Here is a 17,785-nt window from a genome sequence, read left to right as displayed (position 1 = left end):
GAAGAGACTAACTTTCCGAACTCTGGAGAGGGCAAGACACATTTTAGAACGTGAGGAGGAGGAAAACACAAGAACTTCCTCCACTCGCCAAAGTCAGAGCGGCCTTTGCTGGAATAGCACCTGTCACCTCAGGAGCAACACTTATCTACAAGCAAGATTTCAGTTTGGTTTGGCAGATTCAGCCTGATACTATGGCAATTGCACAATCACTGGCCTGTGCAGGAGCTGTGCCTGCAAGCCCTGTGAGTACCAGGTTTAGTTGCCCCAAGTGGGAGTGGGAAAGAGTCTTTCCCACTCTTTCCTCAAACCCCCCTTTAAGCCTTTGTTTTGCTGCTAGTGGTGAACGATGGTCTGTGATTTCAGTGTCAGACACTCCAGCAAGAGAAGCTCTCTCCCTGCCACCTCCCCATGTAGTTTGATAGGTCCCCCCTTCCCCCCCCCCCCTTCGCTTGAGCAGCCCTAGCGGCACTTGTTAACACACGCAGTCCAAGTGGTGGGGGAGTGGGGCTGCTTAAGGTGGCACCCCTGTAAAGAAGGCCTGTCAAGACTATGAAATAAGAGAAAGCATACAGAAGATGCTTCAAAGAAAGGATACAGAGGATGATCCATGCACCAGACTTCCTAGGAAGTTGCTCTCAAGGCTGCATGTATTACATAGTACCTCTCCTGTCCACACAGTGCTGGCCATAAAGCGCTGCTATGGCAGGAGATGTTGGTAACTGTCACCACCTACGGAAATCACAGTGTCAAGGCCGCACACACATTACTTACAGCCTTCTCCAGCACGGCGTGTGGAATGGACTTAGGAGCCCGTAATCCTGGAGGCAGGCAGTTCTTATGTTCCAAGGAGCTACTGGAATGGAAAGACTTCCGTCAGTTCTCTTGGCAAATCCACTTGTTCCAACTGGTGCGTTTTACTACAGTATAGAGGAGGGCAGGGACACAAGGGGAGGGTAATGTGCTGCTCAGAGGTGGTGGTACTTAGAAGAGCTAGATGTTTCTGAGAAAACGCAGTAAATAAAGCCAGATAACACCGTTGTCTCACCCCTTACGGGAGGAGAGGTGGGTCAGGGCAGAGCTTGCACAGAATTGCAGAGCTCTCAGCTGTGGAACTGTTGCTGCATATGGGTTTAGATGAACCTTAAAACATGCCTTGGGCAACTCGGGTGCTGTCATCACACCTTGTACACAGCCTGCAACAGTGGTCTACTGTCGGATCAGTGAGGCCAGCCAAGGCAACTCCACCCAGTTCACAACTGGCCACAAAGCTCCTCACTCCCCCAAACCTAAACTGTGATTACACTTTGCAAAGGGTTAAGGAGGGGATTTCTGTGAACACAGGGCCCTAGTGCCAGAGCTCTGCCGAGTGAGTCTAAGGTGACGAGAGGTCACGAGAAACTGCAAAGACAACCGTTAGTTCAACAGAAGCTCAGTAACTGCTTGGAAAAACTCCAAATAGGAAACGAAGGCAGTCGCCGCCAAGTCAGCCCAACAGCTCAGCACCTCTCCCCCCTGCACACTGGCAAAACAGCCAGCAGGAACAGAACAAAGGCTAGGAGCTGGAAGAATACCCTGCCACATGCATGCAAGGCACAGAGTAACTGTGTTCTGGCAAGCCTAAGGGCTTCCTCCTCTTGTAAAGAGCAGTCACTAGGAGAAAGAAGGTAACACTGAGCCAGCACCATATGAACAGCCACTGTTAAATCAAAGTTTCCCTCCTCCCAGGATTTGCACAGCTGCGATGCCAGCCCAGACCCAGCCATTAAGGCTGGCTTGGAAGCAGGCTGCAATACTCATCTTTTCAAAACACTGTCATAAGAAGGGAGACTCGCATTGCCTACCTGTTTATGCCACAGTTGACCACGCCCTGAACAAACAGAGAAGTCAACTTCTCCGATGACTCTGCAAAAGGAAACAGATGGTGTGGCTCAGAACCAAGCAATCCCAGCAAGCACCAGCACATCAGATGAGGAGCGCCTTTGTCATATTTCTACATGCTCAGGAAGACATAAGAATGGATCTAATGATGGACAGAAGTGTCTGCTTTGCTGTCATTTAACTGAGGAATATAAACATTACTGTCTGTTCGTTTTCATCGTTGCATAGAAGATACAGCAGCCTATATGGGAAGGCACAGGCATTTGGAAGTACACCCGTGCCAATTATGGCAGGCGTGTAGAATAGTTCCTGATGTTAAGAACAGCTTTCTAGGCAGGGAAACGCTGCGGTTCAGGAATGACCGTCAACCAGAGTGTCCTACAAGCGAGACCTAAGTGAAGGCATCTCTGGACTCCCACTGTTCCAAGTAGAGTTGGAGGACAGGACTGGGGAGGAGGCAGCTCTGTGGCGGGGGAGGGGAAGTTCCTCACCTCTATCCCAGTCTTCCTCGCATGGTGGTGCCTGCCACGCGCTCACAGTATTCATTTGCCTTCTCTGGAAGTCACTGGACTCGCTCACTTCAGGAAGAGAGAAAGCTTGATGACTGCAATCAATCCTACTTCAGGAGCATTAAGTGGTTTGGATCAAGCTGTAAAACAGCTCTCGGCTTTAGAGAGCAAGCAGCTCCACATGAGATGGAAAGCCACCTGCTCTGTAGCATGGCAGTAGTTTCACAGCCATTGTAGGGAACAGAAATGACACTGCATTGCATAGCATAGGATGCCTTTCCAAGTAACCTGGGGGTTTTGCACAGCCCCTCCAGCCAGTCTCACTGCACTGGAGGCTGTAGGACAGATGAAGCAAGTCCAACAACAGAGAAGCCTGGAAGAGGAGCTGCCCTGTTTCTTGGTGGGAGCGAGCTACCCAGCCTGCCCTGCAGGAGAACAGCTGCAGGGATTTCCATAGCTTAGACGCCTGTTTGGTGGAGACCGACTTTTCACACAGCACCAGTGTCAGGCCGCAAGAAAGGGAGATCAGCTCTAGCGAAAGAAGGGCCCATCTCTCTGGGCATTAAAGCATCCTGGCTCCTGCTAGAGGTACTTCCATATGCACAGTTTAGGGCACAACCTTTTGAGTCAACGAACCTGGTAACAAAGCATGTAGAAAGCGAATCAGAAACATCTGCAGGACTCTTCAGAAGCCTGAAGAGTTGAAGTTGAAGTGAATATGACTCTCGTTTCCCAAGGCTCCTCTGCTGCACAAAGCTATAGACAATATTTGGTTTCCTGTTTTCCAGTTACTCTATGAGCAGTCCTTACAAAGAGGGGACCAGAGTCCCCAGCATGAACACATGTCTCGGAGCATGCGTGGTTCTCTTACCTATATCTTCCTCAACGGGCCTTTTGTCACGGCAATTTGATATGTGATCGCGCAGGTCAGCTTGAGGAACAAGGTGGCGGGCATTGAAGGGGCACGTGGCCAACTCCTTTGCAACTTGAGGGTAGCTCTAAGACAAGAGAAACCCCAGAACATGGGCCATGTCCACTAAGTTCACTTATCTTCATCTTTTCTATTGATCAGCAACAGATTTTGGTGATCTAAATCCCCGATATTGCTTTGAAGACAACTAAACAAGGAAAGGCTAGTCATTGCTCAAACGCTTACTACAACCGCATAGGGAAACTAACGTGCCTGCTCCCTAAAAACGCAGCTCATTGGAAAGATGAATCACCCTTGAATTGATTCAAGTGAAGCGTACCCTCAGCTAACCTCCCTACAACTCACTGCAATCCTGGCAATATGGCTGCTGCACGGTTTAAAGCACAGATGAAACTCCTTGAAAAACAATGGGGCAGAGATGTCAAGCTAATCTAAACCATTCAGACATTTTTAAACGAGCAGACACAAAGGCAGAGAAATTCCATGCCCCGTTCAAAACAACTACGGAGCTCGCTAGCATTCCACCTGCAGACTTTGGAGGTACAGGATTGCTATTTAGCTAAAACCTTAACACAGGCCCAGGTTCTACCTGGCAGTGCTCAGCAGTTCCTACCGTAAATTACTCCACCCCCTGCAAATGAAACAAGCTCTATCTGGAAAGCGCAATGCCGTTGCCACAGTCTGCAGCGGGTGAACAAGAAGAATGCATCATCATCCCATCTATTGCCTATCTCACTACTGAGGGAATCTGTTCCTTTGAAACAGGAAATCCGTCTAGATGCAGTAGGGATGTACAGCACTTGAAAGGAGCCTCTGTGGAAGAAAGGGCATGCCAGCAAAGAGGAAATGAAAAGGCAACGTTGAAGGGACAACAAACACAACCCGTGCCATGAGCTAGGCTCTTTTGCATTTGGAGATGAGTCTGCTGGAAAATTACGGCCCACGTACAGGGTGACTCTGGGCCTGGGGCCGTGCAGGAGCACTATAAAAGCCAGCCAGCCTCCCCACTCTCTCAGCCGCCTCTCTTGCCTCCACCTCCTCGGGAACCAGGTGAGTCTGAAGCCCTTTCTGCTGCTGCTGCTGCTCCTCCTCCTGCTCCTCCAGCACGTCTCAGCTGACTCCTGCTCCTCTGTGCTATGCTGGGTCTTGGGGCTGCTTGGGAGGGGGAAAGAGGCAAGGAGTTCTGGCCTGGAGAGGGGCTGGTGCTGGCCTGAGGGGGTGTTCTGGGCTCTGGGCTGGGCAGGAGCCTCCTTTGCCCTGGCTGCTCTTGGCAGGGCCCTTGGCGTCCAGGCAAAGCAGAAGGCCGTGCTTTGGGCTGCACAGCCTCCAGCTCCCGGCCCACCAGCTGCCTTGACTCCCTCGTGGCAGGGTCACAGGGAGTGCTCCTCTCGCGCCCCGCCCGCCCCGTCCTCTGCCTGCTTCCTCCCTGCCCTCTCTTCCAGGCGCACCTCCCGCCCTCAGACATGTCCTGCTACAACCCCTGCCTGCCGCGCCAGCCCTGCGGCCCGACCCCGCTGGCCAACAGCTGCAACGAGTCCTGTGTCAGGCAGTGCCAGGACTCCACCGTTGTCATCCAGCCCTCTGCCGTGGTGGTGACCCTGCCCGGCCCCATCCTCAGCTCCTTCCCGCAGAACACCGCCGTCGGATCCACCACCTCCGCTGCCGTTGGCAGCATCCTCAGCTCCCAGGGAGTCCCCATCTCCTCCGGGGGCTTCAGCCTCTCTGGCATCGGCAGCCGCTACTGCGGCACGACGTGCCTCCCCTGCTAAAGCCGCTGGCGACGGCCCCAGAGCACCACCTCCAGCAACCCAGAAGATGATGCCGGAATGAGGACGGAGCTCCTGGCCAGTGGACGCAGGGGGGGCTGAGCAATCATCAACCCATCCATTGCCTATCTCACTACTGAGGGAATCTGTTTCTTTGAAACAGGAAATCAGTCTAGATGCAGTAGGGATGTACAGGAGGACATACCAATGCAAGGCAAGTTTTGGAAGAAAACGTTGGCTGTCACGCTGGCCAGGCTTGTGCGTTGGTGCAGCACGACTGTGGTCTGCACTGAGCTCCTGAGAGCAGCAAACTGCAGGTACTGATTGTCTCTTCTTGCGTCGGGACGATGGGGGACTGCAGGAAAGGGGTAAGACCATACTGCTCCAGAAAACACAACTCTTCCTCTTTTAGCTGTTCAGGTTGCCTTCCCCTCGTCTTTGCCTCCCTTTGCATCTCAACATCCACGGAACATTTGTATTTTGCTTGGAAAATGAGACAGTCATGAGGTAAAAGAGAGCGTTTTTGAACCCAGCAATGCAGGGAGAGGAAGCCGTCCATGTGCAGAGCAGCAGGGTTGACGCTAACTGGCAATAAAACGTCACGTTTCTTTTTCCCTGCTTGGTGTTTCATTGAATTCTAACGTGTCACAGAGGATAAACGCTCGAGAGCAGGGCGTGAAACCCCAGCCTGAACTCGAGGCCGGCCCTTTCCTCAGAGCCCTTGAGCTAGGAGACCCGTGGGAGCAGAAATCAAGCAGAACAACCAAGCTGCCTTGCTTCAGGTGGCTGGGAAGGGCCCTGCCGTGGTTCTGCAGGTAGGTCAGGCCCGCCAGGGCTGCTCAGCTTCGCCCTGCCCTCAGCCACCTGCCTGGCTCCCTCTGGACATGAGCCTCGCAGCTGCAAGACTTGCAGGGCAAGGACGTGCTCTCCTTCCGCGTTTTAGGCCTCCGTTTTGGGTGCCGGTGGTGGGCAGGGCCCCGGCATTGCCCAGCACATTGCGAGCTGTGCTCAGGCTGCTCAGGAGACGCTTGGCTCCCTGGCACGGCCAGCGCCGGAAAAGATGGCGCCTGCAAGGCGGGGGGAGGGGGAGGAGGAAAGCAAGGCCCCAAGGTGAGGGTGGGGGCCCAGCCAGCCTGGTTACCTAGGCAACCTCTCCCCCAATGAGGGGAGAGCCTCATGCCGGCCCGCGGGGGGGCTGTTGCTAGGAAACGGCCCGCGCAGGCGTGCGGGCACGCTACTGCCTGTGGCCGCCCACCGCGCTGGGGGCAGGCAGCGGCCCCGGCCGAGGCGCCCTGGGCTTTCACAGCCGCTGCGGCGCCAGCGCTCCGCGGAGCCCCGCGATGGAGGTGGAGGATGACTTCGGTGAGGCTCGGGGTGAGGTCTCTCGGGTGGAGGCGGCCGCCGCTGTGCGCCAGAAAGGGCCCAGCGCCCCTCCTCGGCTCCTTCCCGCAGTTGTCTTTGCCGTTGGGAGGCAGGTGCGGCAGGACGGGGCACGGGCACGGGCACGGGCACGGGCACGGGCACGGGCACGGGCACGGGCACGGGCACCGCAGCGTGGCCTCCTCCCTGAGCCGGCCAGAGTGTGTTTTAGGTGCTTGTAGGTCTGGGTCTGTCTGCGTTCCCTCTGGGACTGAGCCAAGAAGGCTCCAGTGACCTGCTGGTTATTTTAACCAGGTGACTGCTGTACGCGGTTACCGTAGCGGGCATGCTTGTGGTGTGGATGGGGTCTGGCGTCTAGGAAGCATCTGAATGAAGTGACTGAATTGGGTTAAGCCTCTAGTTGTTGCCTGGGCTAACTTCTGACACAGATTGTTAGAACTGTTGTGGCTTTGTGTTTGCATGCGACGTTGAGGTCCTGGGATCTCATTTGCCTGTGGCGATGCTGTGGTGCCCTAGAGGCTTTGCTCCTTGTAGCTTTGCGATGACTGTGTTGTCCCAAAAGAAGGGTTCTTTTACCCGGTGTGCAGTGAGCCGAAAACCGCACAGAGTCGAGATGTTTGTTTAATTTATATCCGCGCAGAGATGGGTGCTACGTGGTAATTCCACAAAGCTAGCACAGCCTGGTTACTACACAGTTGCTGCTTTATGCAGTTTGAGCAACAGCTGTCAGTCCACTTTAGAACTACATTAGGTCATCCTCGTTCCCGTTGGTTCCTGCTAGGTCTTGTCTTCGTTTGAAGTCACAGAATCCTCTTTTTCTACTACCTATGCTCTATGGGGAAGGGGCTTTGGTGGGTAGGGGGCTTTCCTGCTCGTGGGTGGGTTTTCTACTATGCTAATTAGGATAGTTCAGCCATAGTTCAAGTAGTTCTCTTTAGTTTATCAGCTGTTTTTGTTCTCTTCGGGCTTATCTTGGTACTCCCTTTTCTGGCTGACCTATGGTGTCATCTTGTTCCTTCCTTCAGGGCCACGTTTTGTTAACTATCTGTGAAAGACTGAGCAATGCCCTATTCTCCTTTTTCTCCAACAACTCCATCTGTTTTCTGATCGAGCCAGCCGCTGTGATCCTTCTGTTTGCTGTCCTGTGTACTGTGGTGAGGTTGCCTTTCCTCTCACCCTGGCGCTCATCCTTGTCCCCTTCCTCATGCTGGTAACGCTCTTTCTCTGCTCTTCTGTTGAGCCAGTTCAGAGAGCAAAACCACCCCTGGTTGCTCCTCCATGGGCAGCTGAGGCAGTCCAAAGCTTGTTAGGTTTCCTAAGGAGGAAGGAGTCTTTAGTTTTCAGCTGCTCTAATGACCCAAATTGTTTGAAGGGAGGGTGGGGCGTGCTGCCAGGTGGCAGAGCTGACAGCAGCAGCATTGCCTGCTTAGGATGGGAAGGAGAGTTAGGACCTTCCTTCCTAGTGGCTCAGAGCATTGAGTCAGCTTAGTGTGGCTTGTGGAACAGTATCTTAACTAGCTGTCAGCCTCTGGGCAGGTGTAGCTCCCTGAATTGCCTGTTGACACAACTGAGCACCAATGCGTGTGTAAGAGAGAGGCTGTGAGGGCAGAGGAGAGGTTAGACAGCAGCAGCCCCTGCGTAGATCCATTTAAGCTACTGTGTAATCACATCCTAAGTGCCCCAAAGGCTGTGCAAAAGGAGTGGCAGGACAGGAAGAATGGAAGAGGCCCGAGTCAGCTCCCTCGTGTGCACAGTAGAGACCCGCAGGCAACGGAGGGGAGCTGTGCTTCTTCATGGCTGCCCCCCTTCTCCTTGCTAACAGTAGGTGAATGTGTATTTTAAAACTAACTAACTAAAAACAGCTCTTATGCAGGCTTTCTTGCCGCTTCCTGGTTCGGTGTCCACGTTCTGAGAGCTTCAGGAAATTCTAGTAACTCCTCAGCTCCTAAATAATTGAATGACTTTTGGAAACTTTACTTAGAAGTCCACCCTGTTGGGCATGCTGCTTGCTCAGAAATAGACCTGAATTGTCTGGCATCCTTCCTCCAGCAAAATTAGCTTTTGTTTGCGAAAGATTTCGTTCAGACTGGCAGTGTTCCTGAGGGCCCTGGTGCGTGTGTTTGTCATGTTGCTGATTCTCTTCTAGATGGTAAGATGGCTGGAAAAGTATTGCCATCCTCATTCACTTTGAGTAGCTGTGGTCACCTAGCTAACGTGGTAACTTCAAGAGTTAATTGTGCTCCGTGCTACTGACTGGTCTATGTCTCTTTTGACTTACGCGCCAGTCACATTAAGCTTCAAAATGAATTTGTCTGTTTAAGCTTGTCTTAATGATTGGTTTCAAACTAAGAACAACTGGTTTAATTCCCTAAGATCGCAGCTCAGATGTGCTGGTATGTTTTTTCCACGTCACTGTGTTAACGATGCTGTGAGATCTCATTTTTCCGTCTAGTTTGTTTTCTCTCTGTTCTTCTGTTCTACTAGATGTTTTGGATCCAGAGAGATTAGTGCAATGTCCATATAATAAGCATCATCGAATCAGAGCCTGTCGGTTTCCCTATCACCTTGTAAAGTGCAGGAAGGTAAGCTGAATTGCTGAACAAGGCACTGAATGTTGGTAGTTGAGTGTGTGTGTGTGTGTGTGTGTGTGAATATGACATGCGTGTTCTTCCTACTGCCTTTTCTGGTGGGCTGGAGGAACTTGGTGGCCCATAGCCTCGTTTAGCCTTTATTTCACATGTTTCCGTCATTCATTCAGTAGCAGCTTCAAGCGCATGTTAATTCCCAGGAGGCCAGTGTGGCTGCGCTGAAAGGAGATACAGATTCTTTATAGTTAGGTCAGGAAGAAAATCCCGGTCTCTTCCAGCAGCTCACAGAGAGGTCAGATGAGTGTTTCCACTTAAAGTTGGAGAGAGATGCAGCCTGAGTTAGGTGCACCCCTTTGGGCTAGTGAGAGTAGAAGGGATTTGGTTGTTGCAATTCATTCTTTACTTTTCAGTGGCAGAAGTGCAGCTTGCCTAGCAGTTTCTTTTATATTGCTCGTAACTATTTAATGTACATCTGGCAGAAACTGCAGGTCCTGGGCTCAGCACCTTTTGGATAAAAGGTTGGGGGGGGGGGGAAGACTCTCCCAAATTTGAATATGAATCGTTGAACGGAAGGCTTTCCTTTCTCTCTTCTCCTCTGTGTTCTAATGGGTTTTGTTTGTTTGTTAACCTGTGAAGTTACTGCTGAGCTTTGCAAGCAGCAGCAAGGAAGTCTGACTGAGCTTTGGGGTTTTGCTGAGGCTTTTTAAAGAACAGTTGTTCCCCCTTAAGTTTACCAGGATGTTTTTAAAATAGTACAGCAGTGCCGTATCTTCTAGTGAGGATGAAGCTCTGCAGTGTGCGTACTGAGACCAGTACTTGTAACTGGTTCCTTTTGATGGAGCTGGTGGTTTAAAAAAAGAATGAGCAATAGAAGTGAAAGTAGCAGGCAGAGCCAAGCGGTGGGTACTTCCATCTTTCCCGCATTCAAGAGGGCTTACATTCTTCTTGTTCACCCGCTGCAGACTGTGGCAACGGCATTGCGCTTTCCAGATAGAGCTTGTTTCATTTGCAGGGGGTGGAGTAATTTACGGTAGGAACTGCTGAGCACTGCCAGGTAGAACCTGGGCCTGTGTTAAGGTTTTAGCTAAATAGCAATCCTGTACCTCCAAAGTCTGCAGGTGGAATGCTAGCGAGCTCCGTAGTTGTTTTGAACGGGGCATGGAATTTCTCTGCCTTTGTGTCTGCTCGTTTAAAAATGTCTGAATGGTTTAGATTAGCTTGACATCTCTGCCCCATTGTTTTTCAAGGAGTTTCATCTGTGCTTTAAACCGTGCAGCAGCCATATTGCCAGGATTGCAGTGAGTTGTAGGGAGGTTAGCTGAGGGTACGCTTCACTTGAATCAATTCAAGGGTGATTCATCTTTCCAATGAGCTGCGTTTTTAGGGAGCAGGCACGTTAGTTTCCCTATGCGGTTGTAGTAAGCGTTTGAGCAATGACTAGCCTTTCCTTGTTTAGTTGTCTTCAAAGCAATATCGGGGATTTAGATCACCAAAATCTGTTGCTGATCAATAGAAAAGATGAAGATAAGTGAACTTAGTGGACATGGCCCATGTTCTGGGGTTTCTCTTGTCTTAGAGCTACCCTCAAGTTGCAAAGGAGTTGGCCACGTGCCCCTTCAATGCCCGCCACCTTGTTCCTCAAGCTGACCTGCGCGATCACATATCAAATTGCCGTGACAAAAGGCCCGTTGAGGAAGATATAGGTAAGAGAACCACGCATGCTCCGAGACATGTGTTCATGCTGGGGACTCTGGTCCCCTCTTTGTAAGGACTGCTCATAGAGTAACTGGAAAACAGGAAACCAAATATTGTCTATAGCTTTGTGCAGCAGAGGAGCCTTGGGAAACGAGAGTCATATTCACTTCAACTTCAACTCTTCAGGCTTCTGAAGAGTCCTGCAGATGTTTCTGATTCGCTTTCTACATGCTTTGTTACCAGGTTCGTTGACTCAAAAGGTTGTGCCCTAAACTGTGCATATGGAAGTACCTCTAGCAGGAGCCAGGATGCTTTAATGCCCAGAGAGATGGGCCCTTCTTTCGCTAGAGCTGATCTCCCTTTCTTGCGGCCTGACACTGGTGCTGTGTGAAAAGTCGGTCTCCACCAAACAGGCGTCTAAGCTATGGAAATCCCTGCAGCTGTTCTCCTGCAGGGCAGGCTGGGTAGCTCGCTCCCACCAAGAAACAGGGCAGCTCCTCTTCCAGGCTTCTCTGTTGTTGGACTTGCTTCATCTGTCCTACAGCCTCCAGTGCAGTGAGACTGGCTGGAGGGGCTGTGCAAAACCCCCAGGTTACTTGGAAAGGCATCCTATGCTATGCAATGCAGTGTCATTTCTGTTCCCTACAATGGCTGTGAAACTACTGCCATGCTACAGAGCAGGTGGCTTTCCATCTCATGTGGAGCTGCTTGCTCTCTAAAGCCGAGAGCTGTTTTACAGCTTGATCCAAACCACTTAATGCTCCTGAAGTAGGATTGATTGCAGTCATCAAGCTTTCTCTCTTCCTGAAGTGAGCGAGTCCAGTGACTTCCAGAGAAGGCAAATGAATACTGTGAGCGCGTGGCAGGCACCACCATGCGAGGAAGACTGGGATAGAGGTGAGGAACTTCCCCTCCCCCGCCACAGAGCTGCCTCCTCCCCAGTCCTGTCCTCCAACTCTACTTGGAACAGTGGGAGTCCAGAGATGCCTTCACTTAGGTCTCGCTTGTAGGACACTCTGGTTGACGGTCATTCCTGAACCGCAGCGTTTCCCTGCCTAGAAAGCTGTTCTTAACATCAGGAACTATTCTACACGCCTGCCATAATTGGCACGGGTGTACTTCCAAATGCCTGTGCCTTCCCATATAGGCTGCTGTATCTTCTATGCAACGATGAAAACGAACAGACAGTAATGTTTATATTCCTCAGTTAAATGACAGCAAAGCAGACACTTCTGTCCATCATTAGATCCATTCTTATGTCTTCCTGAGCATGTAGAAATATGACAAAGGCGCTCCTCATCTGATGTGCTGGTGCTTGCTGGGATTGCTTGGTTCTGAGCCACACCATCTGTTTCCTTTTGCAGAGTCATCGGAGAAGTTGACTTCTCTGTTTGTTCAGGGCGTGGTCAACTGTGGCATAAACAGGTAGGCAATGCGAGTCTCCCTTCTTATGACAGTGTTTTGAAAAGATGAGTATTGCAGCCTGCTTCCAAGCCAGCCTTAATGGCTGGGTCTGGGCTGGCATCGCAGCTGTGCAAATCCTGGGAGGAGGGAAACTTTGATTTAACAGTGGCTGTTCATATGGTGCTGGCTCAGTGTTACCTTCTTTCTCCTAGTGACTGCTCTTTACAAGAGGAGGAAGCCCTTAGGCTTGCCAGAACACAGTTACTCTGTGCCTTGCATGCATGTGGCAGGGTATTCTTCCAGCTCCTAGCCTTTGTTCTGTTCCTGCTGGCTGTTTTGCCAGTGTGCAGGGGGGAGAGGTGCTGAGCTGTTGGGCTGACTTGGCGGCGACTGCCTTCGTTTCCTATTTGGAGTTTTTCCAAGCAGTTACTGAGCTTCTGTTGAACTAACGGTTGTCTTTGCAGTTTCTCGTGACCTCTCGTCACCTTAGACTCACTCGGCAGAGCTCTGGCACTAGGGCCCTGTGTTCACAGAAATCCCCTCCTTAACCCTTTGCAAAGTGTAATCACAGTTTAGGTTTGGGGGAGTGAGGAGCTTTGTGGCCAGTTGTGAACTGGGTGGAGTTGCCTTGGCTGGCCTCACTGATCCGACAGTAGACCACTGTTGCAGGCTGTGTACAAGGTGTGATGACAGCACCCGAGTTGCCCAAGGCATGTTTTAAGGTTCATCTAAACCCATATGCAGCAACAGTTCCACAGCTGAGAGCTCTGCAATTCTGTGCAAGCTCTGCCCTGACCCACCTCTCCTCCCGTAAGGGGTGAGACAACGGTGTTATCTGGCTTTATTTACTGCGTTTTCTCAGAAACATCTAGCTCTTCTAAGTACCACCACCTCTGAGCAGCACATTACCCTCCCCTTGTGTCCCTGCCCTCCTCTATACTGTAGTAAAACGCACCAGTTGGAACAAGTGGATTTGCCAAGAGAACTGACGGAAGTCTTTCCATTCCAGTAGCTCCTTGGAACATAAGAACTGCCTGCCTCCAGGATTACGGGCTCCTAAGTCCATTCCACACGCCGTGCTGGAGAAGGCTGTAAGTAATGTGTGTGCGGCCTTGACACTGTGATTTCCGTAGGTGGTGACAGTTACCAACATCTCCTGCCATAGCAGCGCTTTATGGCCAGCACTGTGTGGACAGGAGAGGTACTATGTAATACATGCAGCCTTGAGAGCAACTTCCTAGGAAGTCTGGTGCATGGATCATCCTCTGTATCCTTTCTTTGAAGCATCTTCTGTATGCTTTCTCTTATTTCATAGTCTTGACAGGCCTTCTTTACAGGGGTGCCACCTTAAGCAGCCCCACTCCCCCACCACTTGGACTGCGTGTGTTAACAAGTGCCGCTAGGGCTGCTCAAGCGAAGGGGGGGGGGGGAAGGGGGGACCTATCAAACTACATGGGGAGGTGGCAGGGAGAGAGCTTCTCTTGCTGGAGTGTCTGACACTGAAATCACAGACCATCGTTCACCACTAGCAGCAAAACAAAGGCTTAAAGGGGGGTTTGAGGAAAGAGTGGGAAAGACTCTTTCCCACTCCCACTTGGGGCAACTAAACCTGGTACTCACAGGGCTTGCAGGCACAGCTCCTGCACAGGCCAGTGATTGTGCAATTGCCATAGTATCAGGCTGAATCTGCCAAACCAAACTGAAATCTTGCTTGTAGATAAGTGTTGCTCCTGAGGTGACAGGTGCTATTCCAGCAAAGGCCGCTCTGACTTTGGCGAGTGGAGGAAGTTCTTGTGTTTTCCTCCTCCTCACGTTCTAAAATGTGTCTTGCCCTCTCCAGAGTTCGGAAAGTTAGTCTCTTCCCCCTCTCCCCTCACCCCCCCCCCCCCTTATCCCCAGGAATTATGGAAATCAGTTTGCTCCCTGCACCAAATGGCTCTTTTCTGTCTTCATGGCACCACAGAGCTGCTGCAGGTGTTAAGAGGGTCTCTGGTGCTGACTGCAGCTCTTTGTATACTGGGCTGCTGCCAGGATACATTACCCTGTTTTGCAACATTTGAATTTGTAAAACTAACTCTGGTTGCCAAATCTTTTCCCCAAGCATCTGTTTTGGAAGTTAAGCTCACCTCCGTTTGGTGTGGTCTTTGTTGTCACCGCTCTTCAGTAAATGGGCTTTGTATAGCTGCAGAGCACCAACTCTTGAGATCTTCCCCTCTTTAGACAGCAGTGACTAGCAACAGGAAAAACGCAGGAACTAGCAAGCGGCTGCCAGTTTGCTTGTCAAATGGCAGCACTGATGAACTGGCTGTAAAGTTGTTGTGTTTGTTCCTGTCATTTGGGAGCAGCAAGAGAACTCTTTTGAAGTAGCGATTAAGTATTTTAAGTATTGAGGAGGAGGATTTTAAGTAAAGGATGTAGTGCCTGATCAGGTTCGTGCGCCGAGCTGAAAGCTCTGCTTCTCAGTCGTCTTGCTGTACAGGCTTGTCAGCAGATTCAGTATTTGAAATGGTGGCAGTTATAATGCTTTCACAAGCGAGAGGACCTCTGTACACTTAGGGTCCTCAGATAAGTGGCAGTGGGAGACAGAAGAGCGCGGGGGATTGCACACACCACAAAAATCTTGGCCCTTAGCCTGATGCTTTAAAACAAACGTGTACACTTGCCAAAGAGGTTCCTTCAGAGTTGTATGCACGAGACGCCCTCAGAAAAAGGATGCTATAAATTAAGGGAAAGGACAGAATCCCAGGTATGCTGGGAGAAGGGGGGAAATGCCCTGTGTACGTTGTAGCTGTGTGTGAATTCAGGCCTTGCTGTAGCAGGAACATCTGTAGCCTCATTTCAGTGGAGGTTAGGAACCACACAACGCAGTAATTTCCAAGAATTTCTACCCTGCACCTAAGCATGTGTCCTGCATCTGCAAAGAAACAGTACGTATTACCGTTTTCAGCATTGCATGGTGTCTAGAGTGATTTCTGTGGACCTTTACCAGGCATTTGGGAAAACGTGGGTGGGTGGTGGAGAGATGCAGAGAAGTTTCTCTGTAGTAAGCTGTGGTCGTAAGACCTGTAGCTAGTGAAGTCATATTTGAGGGCCTCTTACAGCCTGAAGAGCATAAAAATAAGTTCTGAGAGTTTTTACAACCTCTAAGTAGGTGGAGACATCCCACTGTGTTCCTGCATAAGGGTAAATTGTAGTCATTTATGTCTCTGGATCAGCCAAACCTAAATATGTTTTTCTTTGCATGCACTTTCTAGTTCTTATTTTGTCAGCATCCAAGATTGTCTACTTGGGGTATGTAAGATGGACAGTTTGGGTTTTTAAATTACACTGTCATTTACAGACACTTTGTTTTCTTTCTAGAAAGCACCATGATGACTCCGTTGCGGCTTGGTGCCTCCACTTTGTTGTCATGTGGGTGTATGGTACGTCAAGTCACAGAATAATGAGGAATGCTGTGCAAATTCCTTACAACATGCATAATAGCAAAGAGCTGAAACTTAAACAGTACCCTTAAGTACTTGTCCAGTCTCCGTTAGGGTTTTGTAGTTCTCCTTTAAAGAATAATTTTTCCAACCTTTTAACTTGCTTGAGAGTTCTAACAGAAACTGTTCTTTCCTGAGGCAGGGGAAAATGGTTTAAAAGACTATAAAAATGTCTTTCAGACTGTGGAAATGTTTGGAATAAAGAGTCTGTTTACTTTCTAAAAATGGATGCAAAGTACAAAACGAGAGCTCAATATATAAACACAAAGAATTAAGAAACAACACATCTGGCATTTGTCCAGAAAGCAATTAACAGCAAAGGCACTTTGAAAAGAAAGTTCCTCAAAATACTGAACTTCCACCACGTGTAAGTACTACCAATGCAAAACAATACATGTTAAGAAGCACATGCAGCTGTATTGTGTTAAGGCTCTTGTCCAAAACAGCAGTTTAGAATGAAGAGATTGCTCTGAATCCCCTTGGACCTACTTTATATTCCTAAAGAATGGCACTTGTTTGCACTGCAGAGGGGGCGAGCTTGGGCGCACCTTTTCCCAGGGAGCACACCGTTCTCCAGTAGCCCTGCCTTCCTGAGAAGGACAGCCAGCAGATGAGCTGGAAGGCTGTGGTTGTGTACTCCAAGAGGTTCCCAGGCCGCAGTAATCGGGGGCGAGGGACCACGGCATGCGAATTTGTCTTGTAGGGTAGGTGTAGCCAACACGTGGCAGCTTTCTAGGCAACTTTCGCAAATGGGTGTCCTGTATGTGAAGAGAGGAAACCCTACCATTTGTCTCCCCTCTGTAATGATTTGGGAAGGCAAGATTAACTGGCTGTAAGGATGTAAAAAAAAATGCAACTGTCTTCCAGCCTTATGGGTATTTAAAATCCCAGTGTCATCTCTTGTTAGGGTATTGGGACAAAGCTCTCTTCATTACACTGCGTTTACCACAGGGCAAAGAACACTTGAGTGAAAAAGTGTAACAAATGCCACGTGCCCCAAGGTGGCAGAGTGAGGACCTCCCTGTGGTCACAGCCACTTGTGTTTAAATCCTCAGTTCCTGTTGTGGTGGGCAGGCTGTGCAGTGCTGGAGCCTTTCCCCCTTCCCCAGGGGCTAGAGCTGCCCCTTGCTGGTGGGATGTAGAGAAGTATTGCCAGGGAGAGTTTCTAAGCGCGTGCCCGGGTGACTCTCTCAGGGCCTGAGTTCTTGGTGGCGCAGGCCCTGTTGAGCTCGCTCTGTGAGCACTCTTGTGGGTACATCCTACCTGCTGGGCCACTTCTGCCTTTTATGAGCTACCAGCTCTATGGGGACAGGACTGGTCTGACAATAAACGTGAATGGAAATGTGGGAAAGAAATGGTTTTGTCTGCAGTTTTTGTCTGGTGACTCAAGAGGGAGGAGAGGAGGCAACGTCTACCTTTAGGCATCAATTCCTCTGTGTTGTGGAGCCTTGACACACTGGAGTTGCCTGTCATTTCTCCCGATGCCTGCAGCCATGTATGGTGTTTGGTGGGTCTCCCCACCCCGAGTCACAGCCAGCCACTGGTGTGCAAGCTGCTCCACTCAGCAGCCAGGTGCACGCATGCTGTCAGTACAGCTCACAGATCCACAGGCTCCCAGCTCTCCGCTCTGTCCCTGCAATGCCCGTATGGTTCTGCACAGCCTCGTGCTCCTGCTGAAGGATGGAGTCTTGCGGGACTCGCCCACCCCCATGCTGCACCTCCCTGGCAGGGCTCATGCGATGTGCACGTGCTGGAGGACGGTGAGGTGCATGGGCCTACACGAATCGTTGGGGAGGCCAGCCTGCTTCTCCAGGGTAGGCTCTATGGTTCCTGGAGGCAGTGATCCACACAGCCCAGCCAGCTGTGTGGGGGCTCTTGCTTGCTGGATCCTTGCTGGGACAGACCTCCACACCTCTGCAGTCTGGTCCCAGGGTGCTCAGCTCCTCTCCGCTTAGCCACCAGCTACACCTGGAGCAGGAACACTGTGAGAAGGGCCTTCTGCCACGTCCCACGGGCCCAGCCTTCCCCACTGCTCTCATCTGCAGAGTGCAGAATAACCTTCTTCATCTTTTGTCCTCCCTCATCCCCCCTCCCCCCCCCCTCCCCCCCCCCGCTGCCGCCAATCCCAGGTCCAGAGCCCTGGGGAAAGGGA

General features: G+C 50.8%; 2 protein-coding genes across 13 annotated transcripts; one reads left to right on the top strand and one right to left on the bottom strand.

Moving 5' to 3' along the window:
- Positions 1 to 600: 600 nt before the first annotated feature.
- Positions 601 to 3,838, bottom strand: LOC138060912 (gametocyte-specific factor 1-like). Its single transcript, XM_068918751.1, has 5 exons — positions 3,824 to 3,838; positions 3,259 to 3,385; positions 2,370 to 2,456; positions 1,842 to 1,902; positions 601 to 853 (listed from the first exon to the last, which is right to left on the bottom strand). Exons 1-5 carry the CDS (start codon positions 3,836 to 3,838, stop codon positions 739 to 741), a joined length of 405 nt encoding a protein of 134 aa, XP_068774852.1. The 3' UTR covers positions 601 to 738.
- A 2,443-nt stretch (positions 3,839 to 6,281) lies between these two features.
- On the top strand, positions 6,282 to 15,858 carry LOC138062171 (gametocyte-specific factor 1-like). 12 transcript variants are annotated; one of them, XM_068918799.1, is made up of 7 exons: positions 6,282 to 6,446; positions 8,949 to 9,046; positions 10,629 to 10,755; positions 11,558 to 11,644; positions 12,112 to 12,172; positions 13,161 to 13,242; positions 15,512 to 15,858. In XM_068918799.1, exons 1-7 carry the CDS (start codon positions 6,425 to 6,427, stop codon positions 15,521 to 15,523), a joined length of 489 nt encoding a protein of 162 aa, XP_068774900.1. In that variant the 5' UTR covers positions 6,282 to 6,424; the 3' UTR covers positions 15,524 to 15,858. The 12 variants fall into 12 exon arrangements, with proteins under 12 accessions (XP_068774900.1, XP_068774901.1, XP_068774906.1 ...); XM_068918800.1 differs by having other exon boundaries at positions 6,294 to 6,446; positions 13,164 to 13,242; XM_068918798.1 differs by having other exon boundaries at positions 6,311 to 6,458; positions 13,164 to 13,242.
- Positions 15,859 to 17,785: the final 1,927 nt, after the last annotated feature.

The sequence above is a fragment of the Struthio camelus genome, chromosome 25 (assembly GCF_040807025.1).
Source record: "Struthio camelus isolate bStrCam1 chromosome 25, bStrCam1.hap1, whole genome shotgun sequence".
Taxonomy (NCBI): Eukaryota; Metazoa; Chordata; class Aves; order Struthioniformes; family Struthionidae; genus Struthio; species Struthio camelus.
The sequence above is the reverse complement of the archived record's forward strand: the minus strand, read 5'-3'. Positions and strand labels throughout refer to the sequence as shown.

Bases quoted from the DNA above. Each gene is read 5' to 3' on its own strand.
- LOC138060912 (XM_068918751.1), bottom strand. The intron at 1,903-2,369 runs GTGAGGAACTTC...TTCCTTTTGCAG, and splicing joins CGAGGAAGACTGGGATAGAG to AGTCATCGGAGAAGTTGACT. The intron at 854-1,841 runs GTAGGCAATGCG...TTTCCATTCCAG, and splicing joins GTCAACTGTGGCATAAACAG to TAGCTCCTTGGAACATAAGA.
- LOC138062171 (XM_068918807.1), top strand. From the start codon at position 6,425: ATGGAGGTGGAGGATGACTTCGGTGAGGCTCGGG. The intron at 6,459-8,948 runs GTGAGGTCTCTC...CTGTTCTACTAG, and splicing joins TGACTTCGGTGAGGCTCGGG to ATGTTTTGGATCCAGAGAGA. The intron at 9,047-10,628 runs GTAAGCTGAATT...CTCTTGTCTTAG, and splicing joins ACCTTGTAAAGTGCAGGAAG to AGCTACCCTCAAGTTGCAAA.